The 19859-nt window shown below is 40.7% G+C and overlaps 1 protein-coding gene across 2 annotated transcripts; it reads right to left on the reverse strand.

Moving 5' to 3' along the window:
- Positions 1 to 796: 796 nt before the first annotated feature.
- On the reverse strand, positions 797 to 16178 carry LOC112229673 (PHD finger protein 1). 2 transcript variants are annotated; one of them, XM_024395639.2, is made up of 15 exons: positions 15774 to 16178; positions 15128 to 15206; positions 14953 to 15034; positions 14187 to 14273; positions 13579 to 13673; positions 12908 to 13056; positions 11396 to 11491; positions 10837 to 10905; positions 10488 to 10611; positions 10043 to 10110; positions 9636 to 9767; positions 7528 to 7606; positions 3213 to 3328; positions 2864 to 2947; positions 797 to 2721 (listed from the first exon to the last, which is right to left on the reverse strand). In XM_024395639.2, the coding sequence occupies exons 2-15, from the start codon at positions 15203 to 15205 to the stop codon at positions 2379 to 2381; spliced, it is 1602 nt and encodes a 533-aa protein (XP_024251407.2). In that variant the 5' UTR covers position 15206; positions 15774 to 16178; the 3' UTR covers positions 797 to 2378. The 2 variants fall into 2 exon arrangements, with proteins under 2 accessions (XP_024251407.2, XP_024251400.2); XM_024395632.2 differs by having other exon boundaries at positions 798 to 2721; positions 9630 to 9767; positions 15774 to 16177.
- Between the last annotated feature and the right edge of the window lie 3681 nt (positions 16179 to 19859).

The following is a 19859-nucleotide window of genomic DNA, read 5'->3' on the forward strand; positions in this document are numbered from 1 at the left end:
TTCAACTACAGCCAAATTCACTGAGAAGTATCTAAATCCTAAACTGGGATGGGAAGGACTGAGTTGGGAGGTTAATTTGACCTGCACTGCTGTTTAGAAACGTGCCAAACCCTTTGCAATCCAACCTAGACTCGGGGGTAGACGTAACATAGTAAATGTAAATCTATGGCTCTCCAATTAGTATATGTTACATTTTGTATGATATGTCTTAATTTGTGGATGTTGTATTATATGTTACGAATTTGCAAAATGTATGTTTTACGAATTCCAACTTGTTGTGGCTAAAGTTATCTAGGTGGCTACCGTTAACTCCACTAGGGGTTAGGGTGAGGAGTTAAGTTAAAGGGTTAAGGTTAGGGGACGGGTTAGCTAACATGCTAAGTAGCTGCAAAGATGCTAATGCACTAAAATGCTAAACTCTGTGATGAGATTCAAACACGCAACCTTTGGGTTGCTAGTCATTCACGTTATATTCCTACCCATCCACATTACTTCCCTTTTTTTTCTTAAGTAACCTTCTGTCTTATCTAACCATACCAAACGTAACATATCATACTAATTTGAGTGTTCCGGATTTACATTTACTATGTTACGTCTAGTCTATTAGACCAGGCTGAGCAATCATCTATTCACTCTTATAAACCGGGTCATTCAAGCCCTGAATGCTGATTGGCTGAAAGATGCGGTATATCAGACTGTATACCACGGGTATGACACAAAATTACCTGTTTGCTGTTCTAATTACGTTGTTAACCAGTTTATAATAGCAATAAGGCAACTCTGGGGTTTGTGGTATATGGCCAATATACAATGGATATGGGCTGTATCCAGGCACTCCACATTTGGTAGTGCTTAAGAACAGCCCTTGGCCGTGGTATATTTGCCATATACCACACCCGCTCAGGCCTAATTGCTTAAGTAAGAGATGGCATATTTCACATCATTCAATCTGGGGAACGGGTGACATCTTGCTGTGGTTTTAAAAAAATGACTGAAAATGTTTTCTGTTGACATGATTATAACATGTTGTGTTATTTACGTTAACTACACCTGTAACACAATCTGTCTTCTGGGGGATACAACGCACACATTTACTCTTATCTGTGTTTTATCCCACAAAAGGCAGAAATAAAGATCTGTATAAATATAAACTCTGAACCTTGCACTATGATATTCTAGAGTTCTATACACAACATCCTGTTCCACTATGATCTCTGGGGCCCAGTTCCAAATCAAACACAAACCCATAGCCCTAACCCCTTAGACTCTTGCGTGCATCTGAAAGGATCAGATATATGAAAAATATGATAAACGCTCACCTTTCCCTCTGATAGACCGGATGAAACTTAAGCCATATTGCTCAGATCTAACCAATCTTGTCAGATCTACAGTGTCCAGACTAGTGCTTAGGTATCAGCTTGGAAGTGGGCCAGAGTTAACGCTATCTCTCATCCTCAGTGTAAACCTGGTAGATAGGAGCTGACTCCTCTGTTTATGGCCTGAAAATGGAAAACAGTACAAATAGTTTCACCTGCACATAATACCATAATTTGTTGACTTCTCTTCCCTAAAACAATGCAAAAACACCCCTCAACAAATTGAAAGTCAAATCTGGCTCAACGAGCCACCATTTTCCATGGCTATCTGATCAAAGATTTTGATCAGTAATCTTGAAGAGATGCTTTAATATTTGTTTGGAATGTATTTTACACTAATTCTGTGTGTGAAAGCCTACACAACATTGTCGTGACTCTTCAATTGCAATTGGTGGATGAGGAAGAAAACCTTATAGAATAGTTATCATACATGCCATACATTTCAATCACCTGATCCCTGGATTCAGGTCAACTTCTTAATCTGCAGATGCACAATCCAAATAGGCACTATGCAACCACATCAAATCAAATCATCCTATAATAATATACTGTGAATATATAAATCTAACTATAAAACAAAAGCCCTGTTGTGGCTCCTAATATATTTCTATTACATACTATCATGTAAATCAAGTATGACAAAAGGTAACGTAACAAATTGCCTATAATCAAATACTGTATATACAATCTTCAAACGTAAACATGATAAATGCAAAGGCATATTCCAAAGGTATACAGTACAAATATAGGAGAAACACTACCAAAGAGGGAGATATAGTAACACGTAGTGTGATGATATAGAATGGAGGCGATATCATTTGAGCAACCTGGATTTGCCTTGTGTGGGGTTTTTGTTTTGCTTGTACTTGAAGTTGCCACACATTTCTGATGTGGCACCTGCACAACAGTCATTCTCCCTCTCCCTCTCTCTCTCCAATATCCCCTCTTTCCTGCCAAGCACTCTGGTGTGTTGATCCTCTCTGCCTCCCTCCACCCCCCCATCTATCTCTCACTTTCTCTCAGTACACACTCACGTTCCCCCACTCCACAAGGTACTGGACCTTCCCGTCTGGCGTTACTCGCCTCGCCAAAATCCTCACCCCGTCCCCGCCCCCAGCCCCTGACAGCTGACCCATCCCCCCCGCCCCCTCCCCCCACGCTGCCCGGATAGGAAGGGACATCACGCAGCAGGAGGGAGGGGCAGGGATCCAACTTCTGGCCAGGCTGGTGCTGGTGGTGCTGCTGCTGGTGGTGGTGGTGGTTGTGATGGTGGTGGTGGTGATGGTGGGAGGATGACAGGGAAAATGGGAGGCAGGGGGGCGGCACTCGACAAGGATCTTCCGCACTGAAGAGAGAGAGAGAGAGATTAATATTTCACGATTCATACTTTTTTCCATTGTCATCCAGGCACAGGTATGGTTTCCTCTCTAGATGTCTAGATTGAGGGTAGTCCCCAGAGAGCAGGAGGAGCTGTGGTTAACACTGACCTATAGTGATGCAGGGTTCTGGAGATGGCTGGGGCTCCGTTATAGGTGGGGTGATACAGGGCAAACATCCGCTTAGGTGGAGAGCTGTGGGAAAAAGAAAAAAAAACGGACAAAAAAGCAACAATGCATGGATTTCCACTGACATACTGACTAATACAAGCATTTCCTACACCCACAATAATATCTGCTAAATATGTGACCAATATAATTTAATTTGATAAGGGTAGCCTAAATCAATGAGGATGTAATGTAAAAAAAAAAAAGCTAACTAACTCTGTAAATACAGTACATTGCATTATTACTTGTTATACAATATGTAAAGTGTAACCAACACAATAACAGCACCAACCCCAAATTCAGCTCCTCCTCCGACTTCCTGGAGTTGTAGAGGTTAGTTCCACCTACGTAGCCATGGCAACATGGCACAAGATCTATTGGGGTGGCTGGGACCGGGGGCGGACAAGGCTGGACACAGGAGAAACACTGATTAGCTAGTGTTTTGACACCAAATCAGTGAATCCAATCACACAGACATGATACTGCAGTTCATGTCCTTATTTTTATAGAATAATTCATACTGCTTGTGAATACATCTAAATACAAACCAAGGTCTATTAACATACTGTATCAAATGATACATATCATTTAAAAAATGTAATTGCATTTCACTTATAAAAAGGTCGGACGCTGGAATTTTGTCAGTACAAAGGGCTAGCCTTTCAAAAAGGAAATGTACACTACCATTCAAAAGTTTGATGGTCACTTAGAAATGTCCTTGTTTTTGTCCATTAAAATAACATCAAATTGATCAGAAATACAGTGTAGACATTGTTAATGTTGTAAATGACTATTGTAGCAGGAAACAGCTGATTTCTAATGGAATATCTACAGTTGAAGTCGGAAGTTTACATACACCTTAGCCAAATACATTTAAACTCTGTTTTTCACAATTCCTGACACTTAATCCCAGTAAACATTCCCTGTCTTAGGTCAGTTAGGATCACCACTTTATTTTTGGAATGTGAAAAGTCAGAATAATAGTAGAGAGAATGATATATTTCAGCTTTTATTTCTTTCATCACATTCCCAGTGGGTCAGAAGTTTACATACACTCAATTAGTATTTGGTAGCATTGCCTTTAAATTGTTTAACTTGGAAAAAACGTTTTGGGTAGCCTTCCACAAGCTTCCCACAACACGTTGGGTGAATTTTGGCCCATTCCTCCTGACAAAGCTGGTGTAACTGAGTGAGGTTTGTAGGCCTCCTTGCTCGCACACACTTTTTCAGTTCTGCCCACAAATTGTATATAGGATTGAGGTCAGGGCTTTGTGTTGTCCACTCCAATACCTTGACTTTGTTGTCCTTAGGCCATTTTGCCACAACTTTGGAAGTATGCTTGGGGTCATTGTCCATTTGGAAGACCCATTTGTGACCAAGCTTTAACTTCCTGACGTCTTCAGATATTGCTTCAATATATCCACATAATTTTCCACCCTCATGATGCCATCTATTTTGTGAAGTGCCCCAGTCCCTCCTGCAGAAAAGCACCCCCACAACATGATGCTGCCACCCCCATCCTTCACGGTTGGGATGGTGTTCTGCAAGCCTCTCCATTTTCCCTCCAAACATAACGATGGTCCTTACGGCCAAACAGTTCTATTTTTATTTCATCAGACCAGAGGACATTTCTCCCAAAAAGTACGATCTTTGTCCCCATGTGCAGTTGCAAACTGTAGTCTTACTTTTTTTATGGCGGTTTTGGAGCAGTGGCTTCTTCCTTGCTGAGCGGCCTTTCAGGTTATGCCGATATAGGACTCGTTTTACTGTGGATATAGATACTTGTGCACCGGTTTCCTCCAGCATCTTCACAAGGTTCTTTGCTGTTGTTCTGGGATTGATTTGCACTTTTCGCACCAAAGTACGTTCATCTCTAGGAGACAGAACGCGCCTCCTTCCTGAGCAGTATGACGGCTGCGTGGTCCCACGGTGTTTATACTTGCGCATTATTGTTTGTACAGATGAACGTGGTACCTTCAGGCATTTGGAAATTGCTCCCAAGGATGAACCAGACTTGTGGAGGTCTCCAAATTTTTTCTGAGGTCTTGGCTGATTTCTTTTGATTTTCCTATGATATCAAGCGAAGAGTCACTGGGTTTAGGGTAGGCCTTGAAATACATCCACAGGTACACCTCCAATTGACTCAAATGATGTCAATTAGCCTATCAGAAGCTTCTAAAGCCATGACATAATTTTCTGGAATTTTCCAAGCTGTTTAAAGGCACAGTCAACTTAGTGTATGTAAACTCCTGACCCACTGGAATTGTGATACAGGGAATTATAAGTGAAATAATCTGTCTGTAAACAATTGTTGGAAAAATTACTTGTGTCATGTACAAAGTAGATGTCCTATAACCGACTTGCCAAAACTATAGTTTGTTAACAAGACATTTGTGGAGTGGTTTAAAAACAAGTTTTAATGACTTCAACCTAAGTGTTTGTAAAGTGTATGTAAACTTCCGACTTCAACTGTACATAGGCGTACAGAGGCCCATTATCAACAACCATCACTCCTGTGTTCCAATGGCACATTGTGTTAGCTAATTCAAATTTATAATTTTAAAAGGCTAATTGATCATTAGAAAACCCTTTTGCAATTATGTTAGCACAGCTGAAACTGTTGGTTTGATTAAAGAAGCAATAAAATTGGCCTTCTTAAGACTAGTTGAGTATCTGGAGCATCAGCATTTGTGGGTTCGATTACAGGTTCAAAATGGCCAGAAACAAAGAACTTTCTTCTGAAACTCGTCAGTCTATTCTTGTTCTGAGAAATTAAGGCAATTCCATGTGAGAAATTGCCAAAAAAACTGAAGATCTCATACAACGCTGTGTACTACTCCCATCACAGAACAGCGCAAACTGGCTCTCACCAGAATAGAAAGAGGAGTGGGAGGCCCCGGTGCACAACTGTGCAAGAAGACAAGTACATTAGTGTCTAGTTTGAGAAACAGACACCTCACAAGTCCTCAACTGGCAGCTTCATTAAATAGTACCCGCAAAACACCAGTCTCAACGTCAACAGGGAAGAGGCAACCCTGGGATGCTGGTCTTCTATGCAGAGTTGCAAGGAAAAAGCCATATCTCAGACTGGCCAATAAAAAGAAAAGATTAAGATGGGAAAAAGAACACAGACACTGGACAGAGGAACTCTGCCTAGAAGGCCAGCATCCCGGAGTCTAGAATGTCATTCGGGCCTAGCCCGAACCATAAAAAACAGCCCCAGACCATTATTCCTACTCCACCAAACTTTACAGTTGGCACTATGCATTGAGGCAGGTAGCGTTCTCCTGGAATCTGCCAAACCCCGATTCGTCCGTCAGACAGCCAGATGGTGAAGTGTGATTCATCATTCCAGAGAACTCGTTTCCTCTGCTCCAGAGTCAAATGACGGCAAGCTTTGTAACACTCCATCGGACGCTTGGCATTGCAAATGGTGATTTGCTCGGCCATGGAAACTTATTTCATGAAGCTCCCAAAGAACAGTTCTTGAGGACAGACGATCTTACGCACTACACGCTTCAGCACGTGGAGGTCCCGTTCTGTGAGCTTGTGTGGCCTACCACTTCGCGGCTGAGCCGTTGTTGCTCGTAGCCCTTTCAACTTCACATTAACAGCACTTACAGTTGATCGGGGCTGCTCTACTTTAAAGTCACTGAGCTCTTAAGTAAGGCCATTCTACTGCCAGTATTTGTCTATGGAGATTGCATGGCGGTGTGATGTTCAGCAACAGGTGTGGCTGAAATAGCCATGTCCACATACTTATGTATATATAGTGTATATCTGTTTATCTGTCACCTCCATTTCCTATGTAGAAGTAGATTCATATTGTGGAGACTGAGGTAGAATTTCTTACAGTGTGAGCTCGCTACCATAACAACAAAAGCATCAGTACTCTATCCCATCTATCATTCGCTTCCTCAGTTCTCAGCACACCCTCAGGTCTATCAACCTCCAATGCTGGACTGTGACCCACAACATATACAGTAATTACAGCAGTGCTATACTAGCATTGTCCCCTTACTAGCGTGCTGTCCCTTTAAATCGAGGTGCTCTGTCAATGCTGCACTGTCAAAGTGCCAGCGCCACCTGGCCAAACTGTAATCGACTGCAAAGTGCACTTGGAAGCGCTCCCAGATGCAGCATATCAGTGTACCTTCCCCTCTCACTTTCCCTGGGATAACCAACCTGCCCCAAGATGGCAGATGATTCATGTCCGCTCAGGATACAACAGTCTGCTGGAAGTACTGCCCGCTGAAATACGATCGATCCATAACATTTATTGTCTCAGGATTAGGGAGCCAGCCTAAGCAGTAGTATAAAAGGATGTGTATTTTCTATTCATATTAAAAAATATATTTCTAAACCCGTGACCATAACATGTCGTCATACTCGATCGATCGAGTCGTAAACCAGCTTCAATAGTGTATGAGGGGTACGCTGGGCTTTGAAGAATATGTAAACAGACAACACTGGCTATAAGGAGAATCTTTTCTCCACACACTGACTGACATGTCGTTCCAATGCCAGGCAGCTCTTTGCTATGCAGTGAAGAGGCGACTGATGTCTGATCTCTCCCTTGATGCCTGGTTCGAGGCAGAAGCACTGACCTGTGTCTCCATGATGCGCCGCTTTGATTTGCGTGACTCTGGCCCCACCGCTCTCCTCTGGCAGGGCAGTGACAATGGGCTGCTCCACACAACAACACAGAGACACAGTCAATAACTTGAGGAGTGGTGCATTGTTTTCACTTAGAAAACTACAGCGTGAGTCAAAAGTTTGGACACACCTACTCATTCCAGGGTTTTTCTTTATTTATTTTTTTACAAATTTCTAAATTGTGGAATAATAGTGAAGACATGAAAACTATGAAATAACACATGGCATCATGTAGTAACCAAAAAAGTGTTAAATCTAAATATATTTGAGTTTTGAGATTCTTCAAAGTAGCCACCCTTTGCCTTGATGACAGCTTTGCATACTCTTGGCATTCTCTCAACCAGCTTCATGAGGTAGTCACCTGGAATGTATTTCAATTAACAGGTGTGCCTTGTTAAAAGTTAATTTGTGGAATTTCTTTCCTTCTTAATGCGTTTGAGCCAATCAGTTGTTGTGACAAGGTAGGGGTGGTATACAGAAGATAGCCCTATTTGCTAAAAGACCAAGTCCATATTATGACAAAAACAGCTCAAATAAGCAAAGAGAAATTACAGTCCATCATTACTTAAAGACATGAAGGTCAGTCAATACAGAACATTTGAAGTACTTTTAAAGTTTCTCAAGTGCAGTCGCAAAAACCATCAAGTGATATGATGAAACTGGCTCTCATGAGGACCGCCACAGGAAAGGAAGACCCAGAGTTACCTCTGCTGCAGAAGATAAGTTCATTCGATTTAACTGCACCTCAGATTGCAGACCAAATAAATGCTTCACAGAGTTCAAGTAACAGACACATCTCAACATCAACTGTTCAGAGGAGACTACATGAATCAGGCTTTCATGGTCAAATTGCTGCAAATAAACCACTACTAAAGGACATCAATAAGAATATGAGAATTTCTTGGGCCAAGAAACAAGAGCAATGGACATTAGACCGGTGTAAATCTGTCCTTTGGACTTATGAGTCCAAATTTGAGATTTTTGGTTCTTTGTGAGACGCAGAGTAGGTGAACGGATGATCTTCGCATGTGTGGTTCCCAGCGTGAAGCATGGAGAAGGAGGCGTGAGGGTGCTTAGCTGGTGACACTGTGCGATTTATTTAGAATTTAAGGCACACCTAACCAACATGGCTACCACAGAAATATGCTATCCCATCTGGTTTGTGCTTAGTGGGACTATCATTTGTTTTTCAACAGGACAGTTACCAGCACACCTCCAGATTGTGTAAGGGCTATTTGACCAAGAAGGAGAGTGCTACATCAGATGACCTGGACTCCACAATCAGCCGACCTCAACCCAATTGAGATGGTGTGGGATGAGTTGGACCGTCGAGTGAAGGAAAAGCAGCCAACAAGTGCTCAGCATATGTGGGAACACCTTCAAGGCTGTTGGAAAAGCATTCCAGGTGAAGCTGGTTGAAGGAATAACAGGAGTGTGCAAAGCAAGGCAAAGGGTGGCTACTTTAAAGAATCTCAAATATAAAATATATTTCAATTTTTTTAACACTTTTTTGGTTACTGCCTGATTCCATGTGTTATTTCATAGTTTTGTTGTCTTCACTATTATTTTTCAATGTAGAAAATAGTACAAATAAAGAAAAACCCTTGAATGAGTAGGTGTGCCTGAACTTTTGGTATAAATGTGGTGTTTTTTATTTTAAGCCTATAGAGAATGAAAGAGAAGATGGTGTTGAGAATGTTTAGCAAGATGATCAATGTCCACATGCGAATGCGCACACGCGCGTATGCACACACACACACACACACACTATAGATGATGTATTTATTGATACAAATATTAGTTATAAACATATTAACCAGAGTGAAATAAGTGAGTCCTTCCCGTCATGATTTAATGAGGCACACAGGAGGCTGTTTAGTTAGGAACAGTTGTTCCTATCCAGCTGGAAGGACCACCGTCTACAAGGTGCCGCTCTTTTTCATTATTGTAAATGTGCAATTAATTACTAGAATGAATGTATCCATATAAGGAGTTGAGTCCTGGGGCTTGTGTTTGTAATGAGAGAATAATAAATCACAGAAGTTGTCCTTACTCTGACCTTCTCCTTTGGGTGATGTTGATGGGCGGGTCAGTGATGAGGGGAGACGAATCAGAGGTCAGGGGAGGCGGAGCTCGGACCTGGAGCCCAAAAAGACACTTCTTCTTCTTGATCTCTTTACCAGAGACAAACCTGGATGACATCACAGAGAAAAAGACTTTCAAAACTTGTCGACAAAAACTTTGTAAAGTCAGGGTCATCATTTAAAAAAAAAAACAAGTTAGCATTATTGTCTATGTTTTCTTATCGTTCTCTATTGATAATATCAAAGAGTTAACTAACTGAAACAATTAACTAACTGTATTTTCTTTAACCAAATGTACAATTCCAGAAGCAACGGTATCATAAATCTGGTCACGCATAGCTGTGGCTTCTGTTTGTTCTTCGCATCATATGCAGACTCTCACCTGTCTTTGTTGGAGTTCAAAGCGTTGAGCAGATTGTGGCAGCGATCTTGCCTTGGTGTGTCAGAGAGCTGGGGGACAGGGAGGAATGAAAATCAGGAGTTTGATTAACGCTGTGGATGGTAGCCTGAAACAAATGTTAACACATTTAGAGACACATTGACATTCATTGGCGAAAGGTAAACATCTCCATGGATGACATGGTTAGTTACTAATGTGATTTGTGAACAGCTCATTAAAAAAGGGTATGACTGATTTGAATGCAACTGCAGTACCTGAGAGCCACATAAAATACAAGTGATATTTACTATTTAAAATGTGCTAAATAACAATGGCAACTAGCTAATGAAATCAAAGCACATAATTACCACATGACTGCTAACCAATGACGCTAGCTAACACTTTCACATCGTTTCATCATAGCACGTAAGTGAGGACATTTTTATACCGAGCCGAGAAGCAAAGAGTCCCAATTCTCATTGGCAAACGACATGATTTCATGGTCGAAATCAAAGTATTTTCTCTTGCAGCACAAGGAGAGGTGGTAGAGCACCAAATGGGCCAAATCTACCCTGTATTTACAACAAACACACCAGGAAAAAAGACGCCGTTAGTTCAGAATTTATCACATCACAAAGCTTTTCATTACATTATTGAGTCAGAGGAATTAACATATTGTAACCCACACGACTCAATAAACCTGACAGAAGAAACTGGTTTTCAAGAGTGTTTCAGTGTGATAATCCCTGCATTTTAAATGATGTATTCTTCTCTTAGCAGATACTGTATAGCTTTACCAGCTCATGGGTAGCCGTTGAATTGTCTCTGGTCCGCTTGCACAGACAGAGCACTGGAACTCATAAAACCTTTCAGAAAGAAATAGAACACAGATTATTCTATTTCTGCCTGTGATTGACCAGAAATAAAAAGTCAATGGAAACATAACATAGCACGTGGTTGCTACTGTCAGCAAATTCTTCCCAGTTTCCATCACCTGTTTAGCAGATGTAACAAAGCAGCACATTCTACCTCACCATCAATTTCAAACATTACTTTCCTAAGCAGAAACAAAGAGTAATGTAATAAATATATCATGGGCATTAAACCAGTAGGATAATACAGATGGTTAATGTGACAATAATGGTGTAATGGACTGGACTAATTTGAATTCATTTTAAACCTCTACCACATTACATTGGACACCAGAGAGGCAGAATAACAACTGCACTGCTATTAGCAGTGAACACTAACAGCATTAGCCCTAACACTGCCAGTTGTATAACCTCTCTGTTATGGTTTGACAATGGTAATGCAAAGGAGCAGTACAAGGTTATAGATAACAATACTCTGACTCACCTGTCTCCATATAACAACGGCTTGGTCAGACACTGTGTGCAAGCTTCATGAAACCACTGACCACAACTTCCACACTGCAACATTTTCAGGTTCCACCTGCAGTTGATAAATAAAAACATTAGCCACACTCCCCAATGGCCAAAACATAGCTAACATCTGGTGGCCACCTGACAAGAGTACAGTATATTATGTATTTTTCAAGAGGCTGCAATACTCAACTGAAAAACACATTATGTCTTGACAGTAGAGCTGTATAATGGTGAAAAGGGCATGCAGGGTTCCGACATGAATATTCTATTTGTTTTTGTTGGTAAGGAAAATGAATAGTAAAGCTTATTGACCAATACATGTGCTAAACACTAATTATAAAATGTTATTATTAAGTGATAATGCCCGAGAAGCCGGTGTTTGGAGGATACATTGGTATGGGTGTTGTTAGAACCGAGTCAAAGTCGAGGGCCGGCAAACCGTGTCAATATATTCTCCGAACACCGACTTTGAGGGCATTATGACTTTCATACAACGGGTTAACAACATACTCAAATAATGATTGACATATTTTCATTATAAATGTTATTTGGATTAATGTATTCATACCATTTTAATCCTTCCACAAGATATAGTCCTGACACAAATCTAGGCTTGCTACCCAAGCCGGCTGGTCATTCGTTCAGTTGCCAGAGACGCGACCCAGTCGTTCAGTCTTTTTGTTCTGTATCTATGGATGCGACCCAGTTGTTTGTTCTAAATGTTCCATTGAAATACTGACTTGCAACGTTGTTATCCCTTGCTTGCTAGCTAGCTAACTACGGCTAACTTACAGTCATGTAAAACAGTGCAGCAGGAATAAGAGCAAAGTAGCTGCATTTGCATTTGTTTAAGCTGTTTAAGCTAATGAGGCGCGATTTCGCCTGACATGGAAAATGTGCTCTCTCTTTAGGACACTGTTGTTCAGAGGAGCTAGCCAACAACACAGCTAACACAATCACTTCAAACTGAAGATGGAAAAACAGCAAACTAGCTGCACTTTGTTTCATTTGACCTGTTTTCGATTGATAGTTATTTGTATATATCCATACAAATTATGCTGATTCATGATTTCAACTGGCTGAGAAAAGCTGCCTTCCTGTCTGTCTCATCCCGACTCCCTACACGTCCATTAATATGGGACAGCTGGAGATCCAATTTGAATATTGAAACAATGTTGCAAATGTCGGAGAGACAGACACCAATGTTTTTACATCTCCGCTGTTAAAAACTAAAAGTTAGTCTAAAAGAAATGTGAGATAATGTCTAGATGCTTTTTATAGTGGAGATCAGTGGATTGCACAGTCAGATGGAACACAGTAAATAGGCATTTTAACGTCATAGATTTAGCCAGTGGTAACTTGTGGAATAGACACCATCTGGAATGCGGTTTTAACCAATCAGCATTCATGATTAGACCCACACGTTGTATACCATAATTTATCTACTGAGGGCATCTGTTAGAAGCTATAAATTGTCACTCACTCTCCAGGTCCGGCACAGTAGCAGTAACACTGCTGCTGGTTGGTCAGATGCTGTGGGTCCCAGTCTAAAGATGACAGCTGATAGGGCAGCCGAAGTTTCATGATTTGCATGAGCCGGGCAAACCGTCCTCGTTTGATGGCTCCCCCTCTCTGAAATAAATGTTGACAATTTCGATTCACTACAGCGACCTCTCCACTCCCGGTCATGTCAGTACATTCAAGATAGATGACATTGGATGGGAACTATCCAGAAAATGCAATTCATCTCATTTTATTGTAGGTCAGCTGAGTGAGATAATATCTTGAGAAAAGTCAGGTCAATGAGATATGGACATTGACCAATGGACAATTAGCCCTTAACCACAGAGCTCCCTCATCTAACACCTACAGTACAGAATTGGAGCATACATGAATTACTGACCATAATCACGATAATACAGCATAATCTTGAAAGAAATCTGCATTGACGAACTGGTCAGATGTCCAGAAACCATAATACAGAGTTGTAACATTTCTGTGGTGTGCTTCAGATATATCCTTTGACGACACTGTTTAACACAACACTGGTATTGAAAACCTCTGGATAGATAAAAAAAAAATGGACAAGTCTGAAATGGATATTTTCCCTGAGCCAAGAGGCAGTGTGTGAAACAGAAAGATTAGCAGTCTAACCTTGGTTGCCACTGCAAAGACACATTGCCGACATATCCAAGAATTGCTGTCAGCTTCCGGCTCAATGGACGGAGTGTGGCACTCAGGATGATAACCTGTTATGGAATGGAGAGTGTTTACTGTAATTCACATGCTGAGTATATGTTACTGGTAGAGGACTTTTCCTTGTCTCTTTTCATGAGATATTATACACTGAGTGTACAAAACATTAGGAATTGCAACGCTGGTGGGTTTTTCACGCTCAACAGTTTCCTGTGTGTATCAAGAATGGTCCACCACCCAAAGGACATCCAGCCAACTTGACACAACTCTGGGAAGTATTGGAGTCAACATAGGCCAGCATCTATGTGGGACGCTTTCGACACCTTGTAGAGTCCATTTCCCCCAACAACTGAGGCTGTTCTGAGGGCAAAAGGGGTGCAACTCAGTATTAGGAAGGTGTTCCTAATGTTTTGTACACTCAGCGTATATTATCTGGTAGAAAATCTGAAGAAAAAAAATAGATGGCATTGTTTTTTTCTTTCTGTAAATTAGTTGTGCCTACCCGTCATAAGTTATTATTTGAAAATACCTCGATGAAGAGTACATAACATGCTGTGTTTTCTTACCGTGACGACATTTAAGACAATTGATGAGAGGTTCTTTAAGAGGCGGGGCATCACAGACACAGCAAACCTCTTCCACTCCAACTGAGACTTAAGCGAGAGAGAAAAGGAGTGAGTATCAGAGAGAGGGGGAGAAAGAGAAAGATCACTCAACAGTGTTAATTTATGTATATTGATTCATTTCCTTGCCACTTCATTGATTTCAATGTCTCCTGCATCCTTTCAGATTTCACTCCTTTTGACATGCGGATATTTGGCTGTGCTTCCCTTCACTTTACACTAACTACGTGGGGGCGCCATTTCCCTATGGAGTCATTACACTAATAAATTCATAAATACACCAATTACACCTAAAAGTCCCCCATCAGAAATGCCAACATTTCCAGGGAATGTTGTATTTCAACCTTGACTAAAGACCTTAATTGCACAACATTCTTTTGAACTACAATGCATCGGAATGAATAGAGAGCGTCAAATTAAGAACAAACTTTTCAAAGCTGAGAGAGAAACATCAAAAAACATTTTATGAATTTCTGTAAACTCCCTGAGGTGAATCAAGATAAGGTAAACATAAAGATGATTAAAATATGATAATGGAGAATCCTCAATTAGCCCCCTAGCTATAGAAAGGGTAGATATGAATGAAATAGTTTTATCCACATTTTAGGGGATAATACTTTGATTCAAAAGGAAGTCCACAGTGGCCAAAAACCCTCCATTAAATGTGTTGTGTTAACTGAGGAAAACAAGAGTAAGTTGTAAGTCTTACAAGAGTGAATGTCTTTTCTTAGGACCCAGAATTCCGAGTTGTCCTCAAATCTCACCAGACAACACTGCTTGACTCCATCTACCTGAGGAGAGGGATGGAAAGAGAGTGGAATTGTTCACTCAAACCTAAATAGAATACTTTCCAACTGCACACACACACACACACACACACTTACTCTTTTCACATTACCGAGGTACAGTAGTCCATCACTCCATCGAGCTAACACATCATCCCCTTCACTTACTCCCCCCATCCTGAAGAGAAGTGAGAGAGAGAGATAAAGAAGGGGTGAGGGAGAGGAGGGGGCTCATGTGAAATGGAAATCCGATTTATTCACTGAATACTTTGCTGCCATTGCTGACAGAGGTTTATGGCCTTATCGTTCCATAGGCACTTGGCTGGAGTGGATAAGGGGATACATTCTCACAAACCCAGCATAGCCACAGTCAGAATCCAGCAGATTTAATGATGAGTGTAAGTGCCCATGCATGGAGCAGGACAAACCATTATGACACAACACATGTGAGAAAATGCATTCACCACTGCATGATGACTGCACTGTAGTTTGATTGTAACACCACTGTACGTCTCTCTACTTTGCTTTCTCACGCACTTCTGTGTTGTATCCTCTTTGAAAATCGAAAACGACAAACTTGAATAGAAAGGAATCGCTGTAGCCTATGGACCTAATCTCTGCACATCCAGCGGTTGTTCCAGTGCAGGCACTCAAGTCTAAGAGACACATGATACATAATAGCATTTTCTGATCAATAAAAATTAACATAGACAGTGTTGCTGGATGAACAGAGAGCCATTGCTACCTGTCAAGTGGAACTCCTCTCCGTTGGGGTCACAGCGATTCCTGTGCCGGCTTGACATGAAATATTTTATCTCTTCTGTTTCCCTCTCGTCTCAATTACTGTCCGGTTGGATGTGAAGCCTACGTGTGTGCCAAAGTGGATGTGCATGTATGTGTCTGTGCCAAGCGCGTATGTCAGTCAAGTCGTCAGTGAGACACCGTCGGTACGTCCGTCTTTCTCTCCGTCTGTCTGTCCTCCGCGACGTCGTTTCGTCATGTTCCCTTGCCTTTGCTCTCGTTTCTCCACCTATTGATGTGTTTGTCAGAGCAGCACGAGAATCAACCCGCGAGAGACGCCATCATCCCTGCCTCTTTCTCGACCGACTTGTTGTGACGCAGACATAAAACACCGAGAGATAGAGTGGGAGGGAGATAGGGGGGACCGGGGCAACGGCGGCGGGAACACCTTAACATCCGAAGTAATTACCTCTAAACCGTTATGACAAGGAAAGCTGTGTTTTCCGAAGATGTAACTAAATTGTGCTAAAAGCCAGTTAAAAATCATCCAACGACGATAGTCGCTGGAGTTTATGTGGCCAATTAGTGGAAGTTTACATACCTCATTAATTGGTACCTCCCAAAGAAGGGTGCTGCAAGTTTGGAGTCCTGGATAAAGTTTTAGAAGGGCCAGTGGAAGATGCGCTCACACGTGTTATTCACCTTCTTCTTTTTTTTACCATTCAGTAAATTCCACCATAAATAGTTTCCTTGCTATAGTCAGCATTTTTCTTTCCTTCCAGCTAAAATAAACTATAATCATAATGTGATCATAAATTATCTAATTTCTTAATATTACTACACATTTGTATTATATAGCATAGGCTTCAATATACAATATGTATAATAAACATTGTGATTGTTTATATATAGTTATTTGTGCAGTCTTTGTGGTCCCCTTGCCAGATAAGCCTATTTTCAGGTTTTGGACACTATACAAAGTTAGCCTAAATAATTAAGGATAATTAAGGCTTGGATTAGTTTGAGTACTTGTCACTGTCATCAAAGGGAATTGTTGAATGTGATTTACAATAGTCTATAGTTGTTCTATACATTTCCTCTTATTGTGAAGTATTGAATATCTATGATCAATCATCTATTCTTTACAGCTCAATAGTCAATGCATATGCTCAGTAATGTCATCACCACTTGTCTCTGCTCACTATCACCATGAATATCACTGGTCACACAAGCTTTCATTTCTCACAACAACTGGGTGATAACATAACATGGTAATAACCCATGTCAGAATGAGTAACAATTTTACTTATTTACCATTGGTTAATTATGAGTCCTAGAAATTGCACACACGTTCATGTTTATAATTTATGAACGGCAGATTAAAGGGCATTTTAAAGTGTCATACCATAACTTAGCACTGACAATTCTATGAGTAAGCAACATAGCCTATAATTTAATAGTCAAAGCAACAAGTGATGAGGTGTTTCATATGTTATTTTTATCGTTAGATTATATGTATTTGTTCATTTGCTTGTTTTTGTCATATGAATGTATCAAGCATATGGTAATATTGTGCTCAAAATGGCCACTGGCATTTCTGAAGGATGACAATGAGTTCCTCATTGGCAACACTAGATGGCGAGCACACTACACCTTCTAATGCACTGCTCTGTCAATAGTGTAGTGTAGTGGTAGGCTAATAAAAATGCAGTGGTGGCATTTAGCTGAACTACAGTTCAGTTCACATAACTGTGTGATGAAAGAGATGTTTGGAATGTATCATTAGCATTTGGATGAGGGTCGCTTTGAATAATGGCAAAACGGAATTATGCTTCTAGCAGTCTCACAGCAAGATTCACTATTTACCAAGAAAGGATAGTGATCCCATTAGCCCAACTTTAGTTTCATCATAGAAGAGAAAAATGACCCCTAGTCATGTTAATACGGGGCTTGTGCAGGGGTCATAAGGTTGACAACTTGACGCCTTTCATGTACTCTCCCTTTTGGAATAAAGATGCCTCTCACACACACAGCCAGGGCTTTGTGAGCAGTTCTGTCATGAGACAGAGCGGAGGGGAAGCAGACAGTCATGAGCTTCTGATAAAAACTAGGCAAAACTCAATGTGGCTAGTGTCCATAGAAGGGTTTAATTAAGAATATTAGAGTAAACTTTCAGAGATAGAAGGAAACAAGCACCATTAATAGGATATTGTGCTACTACATCCAGGGGTGTCATGGACAATGTTCCCTCTAATTGAGCACTGAGCCAATTTCAGGTCTGCTGAGCGCAAACTTGAACATTGTTAAAATGTACTATGAACCCTGAGGCTGTACCCGCTTTAAGTTACAGTTTTAACTGTGGCCAAGTAGGCTACTGTGGCTATTTGATTATAATGTAGGTCTACCAGTGTGGCCTACTATCAAAAACAATGAAGAAAAAGCATTGCATAATACATTAACATGGAAATAACTGTTTAATCATTCAGTCCACAGTAGCAGCCAATGTGTGTTGTTCATTGTAGGCCTACATTCCATGAACCTTTTGAGAGAGAAGAAAACATACAGGGCTTGACATTAACCTGTTTATCCACTTGTCCTTCGGACAAGGAGGTGACTGAAAGTGCTGTTGTTTGATGCAAGAAACCACTTTCCAAAATAAAATGCATTATTATTCCCGTACCATTATTACAGAGAATCAGACAAATTATGCTACCCTCTGCCTATTAGCTACTTAGCTTATTCAAGCAAGCATCAAAATAGAACACTGCCCCTTTAAGACAAAATAAATAGCTGTTTGCCTGACTAGCTATTCAAAGATGTGTAGAATTGTACACGTTTTGTGTTCTTGTAGAAAGCAATCGCTCCCTTATTGCTGACTACAAATTATCTATAACTGGGCTAACTCATTAACTAGCAAAGGATATTAACAAAATGTGCACACATGGCTTTACATGCAACTCTCGCCTTGATCTCAAAACAAGCGCATCTACTCACAATCGCTCATGCTGTAAACACAGTTCAGTTCAAAGTAAATGGCACAGATCCATCTTTGGAATTGTCTATTTGCATATAGGCCTACTGCAGCTCTGATTGGTTATGCTGCACAGGTCTGTTTAGAGTACGGGCTGAGTCATGTGCTTCAATGCAATATAATCCTACTCCGATGCATTCGGCCTACAACAAAATCTCTTGCATGATTTGTTTTGCTTCGGTATGTTGCATTTAAAGTGGATAATATTGCGTTGATTCAATCACCACTGCCCCAGTAAAGGGAAACAATAATAGTGTTAACTAACAGTGAAAACTCTAGAAAGTTGAGTAAAGTTCAATCTCATGCTTCTCTCCATGGGATGATATTTCTTCTGCCTGCGTGGCAGTCTCAGGGATGCTTCGAGCCTGCACACAAGCAGCTTAGAGGGAACTTTGGTCATGAACCCATTATTATATAGGGGGGTTGTTCCCCCCTCTGTGAGTTGGAGAATTTAAAAAAAATTCAAACACCTGAAACATTTTTTTCCTGCAATCTAGAGCCATAATTATTATGACTATGTTAAAAATATTTTTTTCTGCATAGGTTATCTAAGCATACCTCTTTATTTGTTCAATTGTTATTGAACAATGACCATTGATTCTTCAAGACCTTTTATACCTTAGGAGGTTAGTACAACTACCACACTGGTATATAGTATCATAGCCCTAAATATGCTTCTCTGCATCCACTAAAATCTGGGTAAAAGATTGAACGGAATTTGAGTCATTAGTAATTGCTTTCTTTTCTAAAGTCTAGCAGCTAAGATAGTTAGACTTGATTAATAGCCTGAAATGGCTTGGTAGCTACCCATGCATACCCCACAAGACATGTCACCAGAGGTCTCTTCAAAGTCCCCAAATCCAGAACAGACTATGGGAGGCGCACAGTAATACAAAGAGCCATGACTACATGGAACTCTATTCCACAGGAAGTAACACATGTAAGCAGTAAAATTGATTTTAAAAACAGATAGAAATACGCCTTATGGAACAGAGGGGACTGTGAAGAAACATGATAAGATATGCACTCTACACATGGATGTTGAATTGTAAATATGTG

This window comes from Oncorhynchus tshawytscha, linkage group LG03 (genome assembly GCF_018296145.1).
Source record: "Oncorhynchus tshawytscha isolate Ot180627B linkage group LG03, Otsh_v2.0, whole genome shotgun sequence".
Classification (NCBI taxonomy): Eukaryota; Metazoa; Chordata; class Actinopteri; order Salmoniformes; family Salmonidae; genus Oncorhynchus; species Oncorhynchus tshawytscha.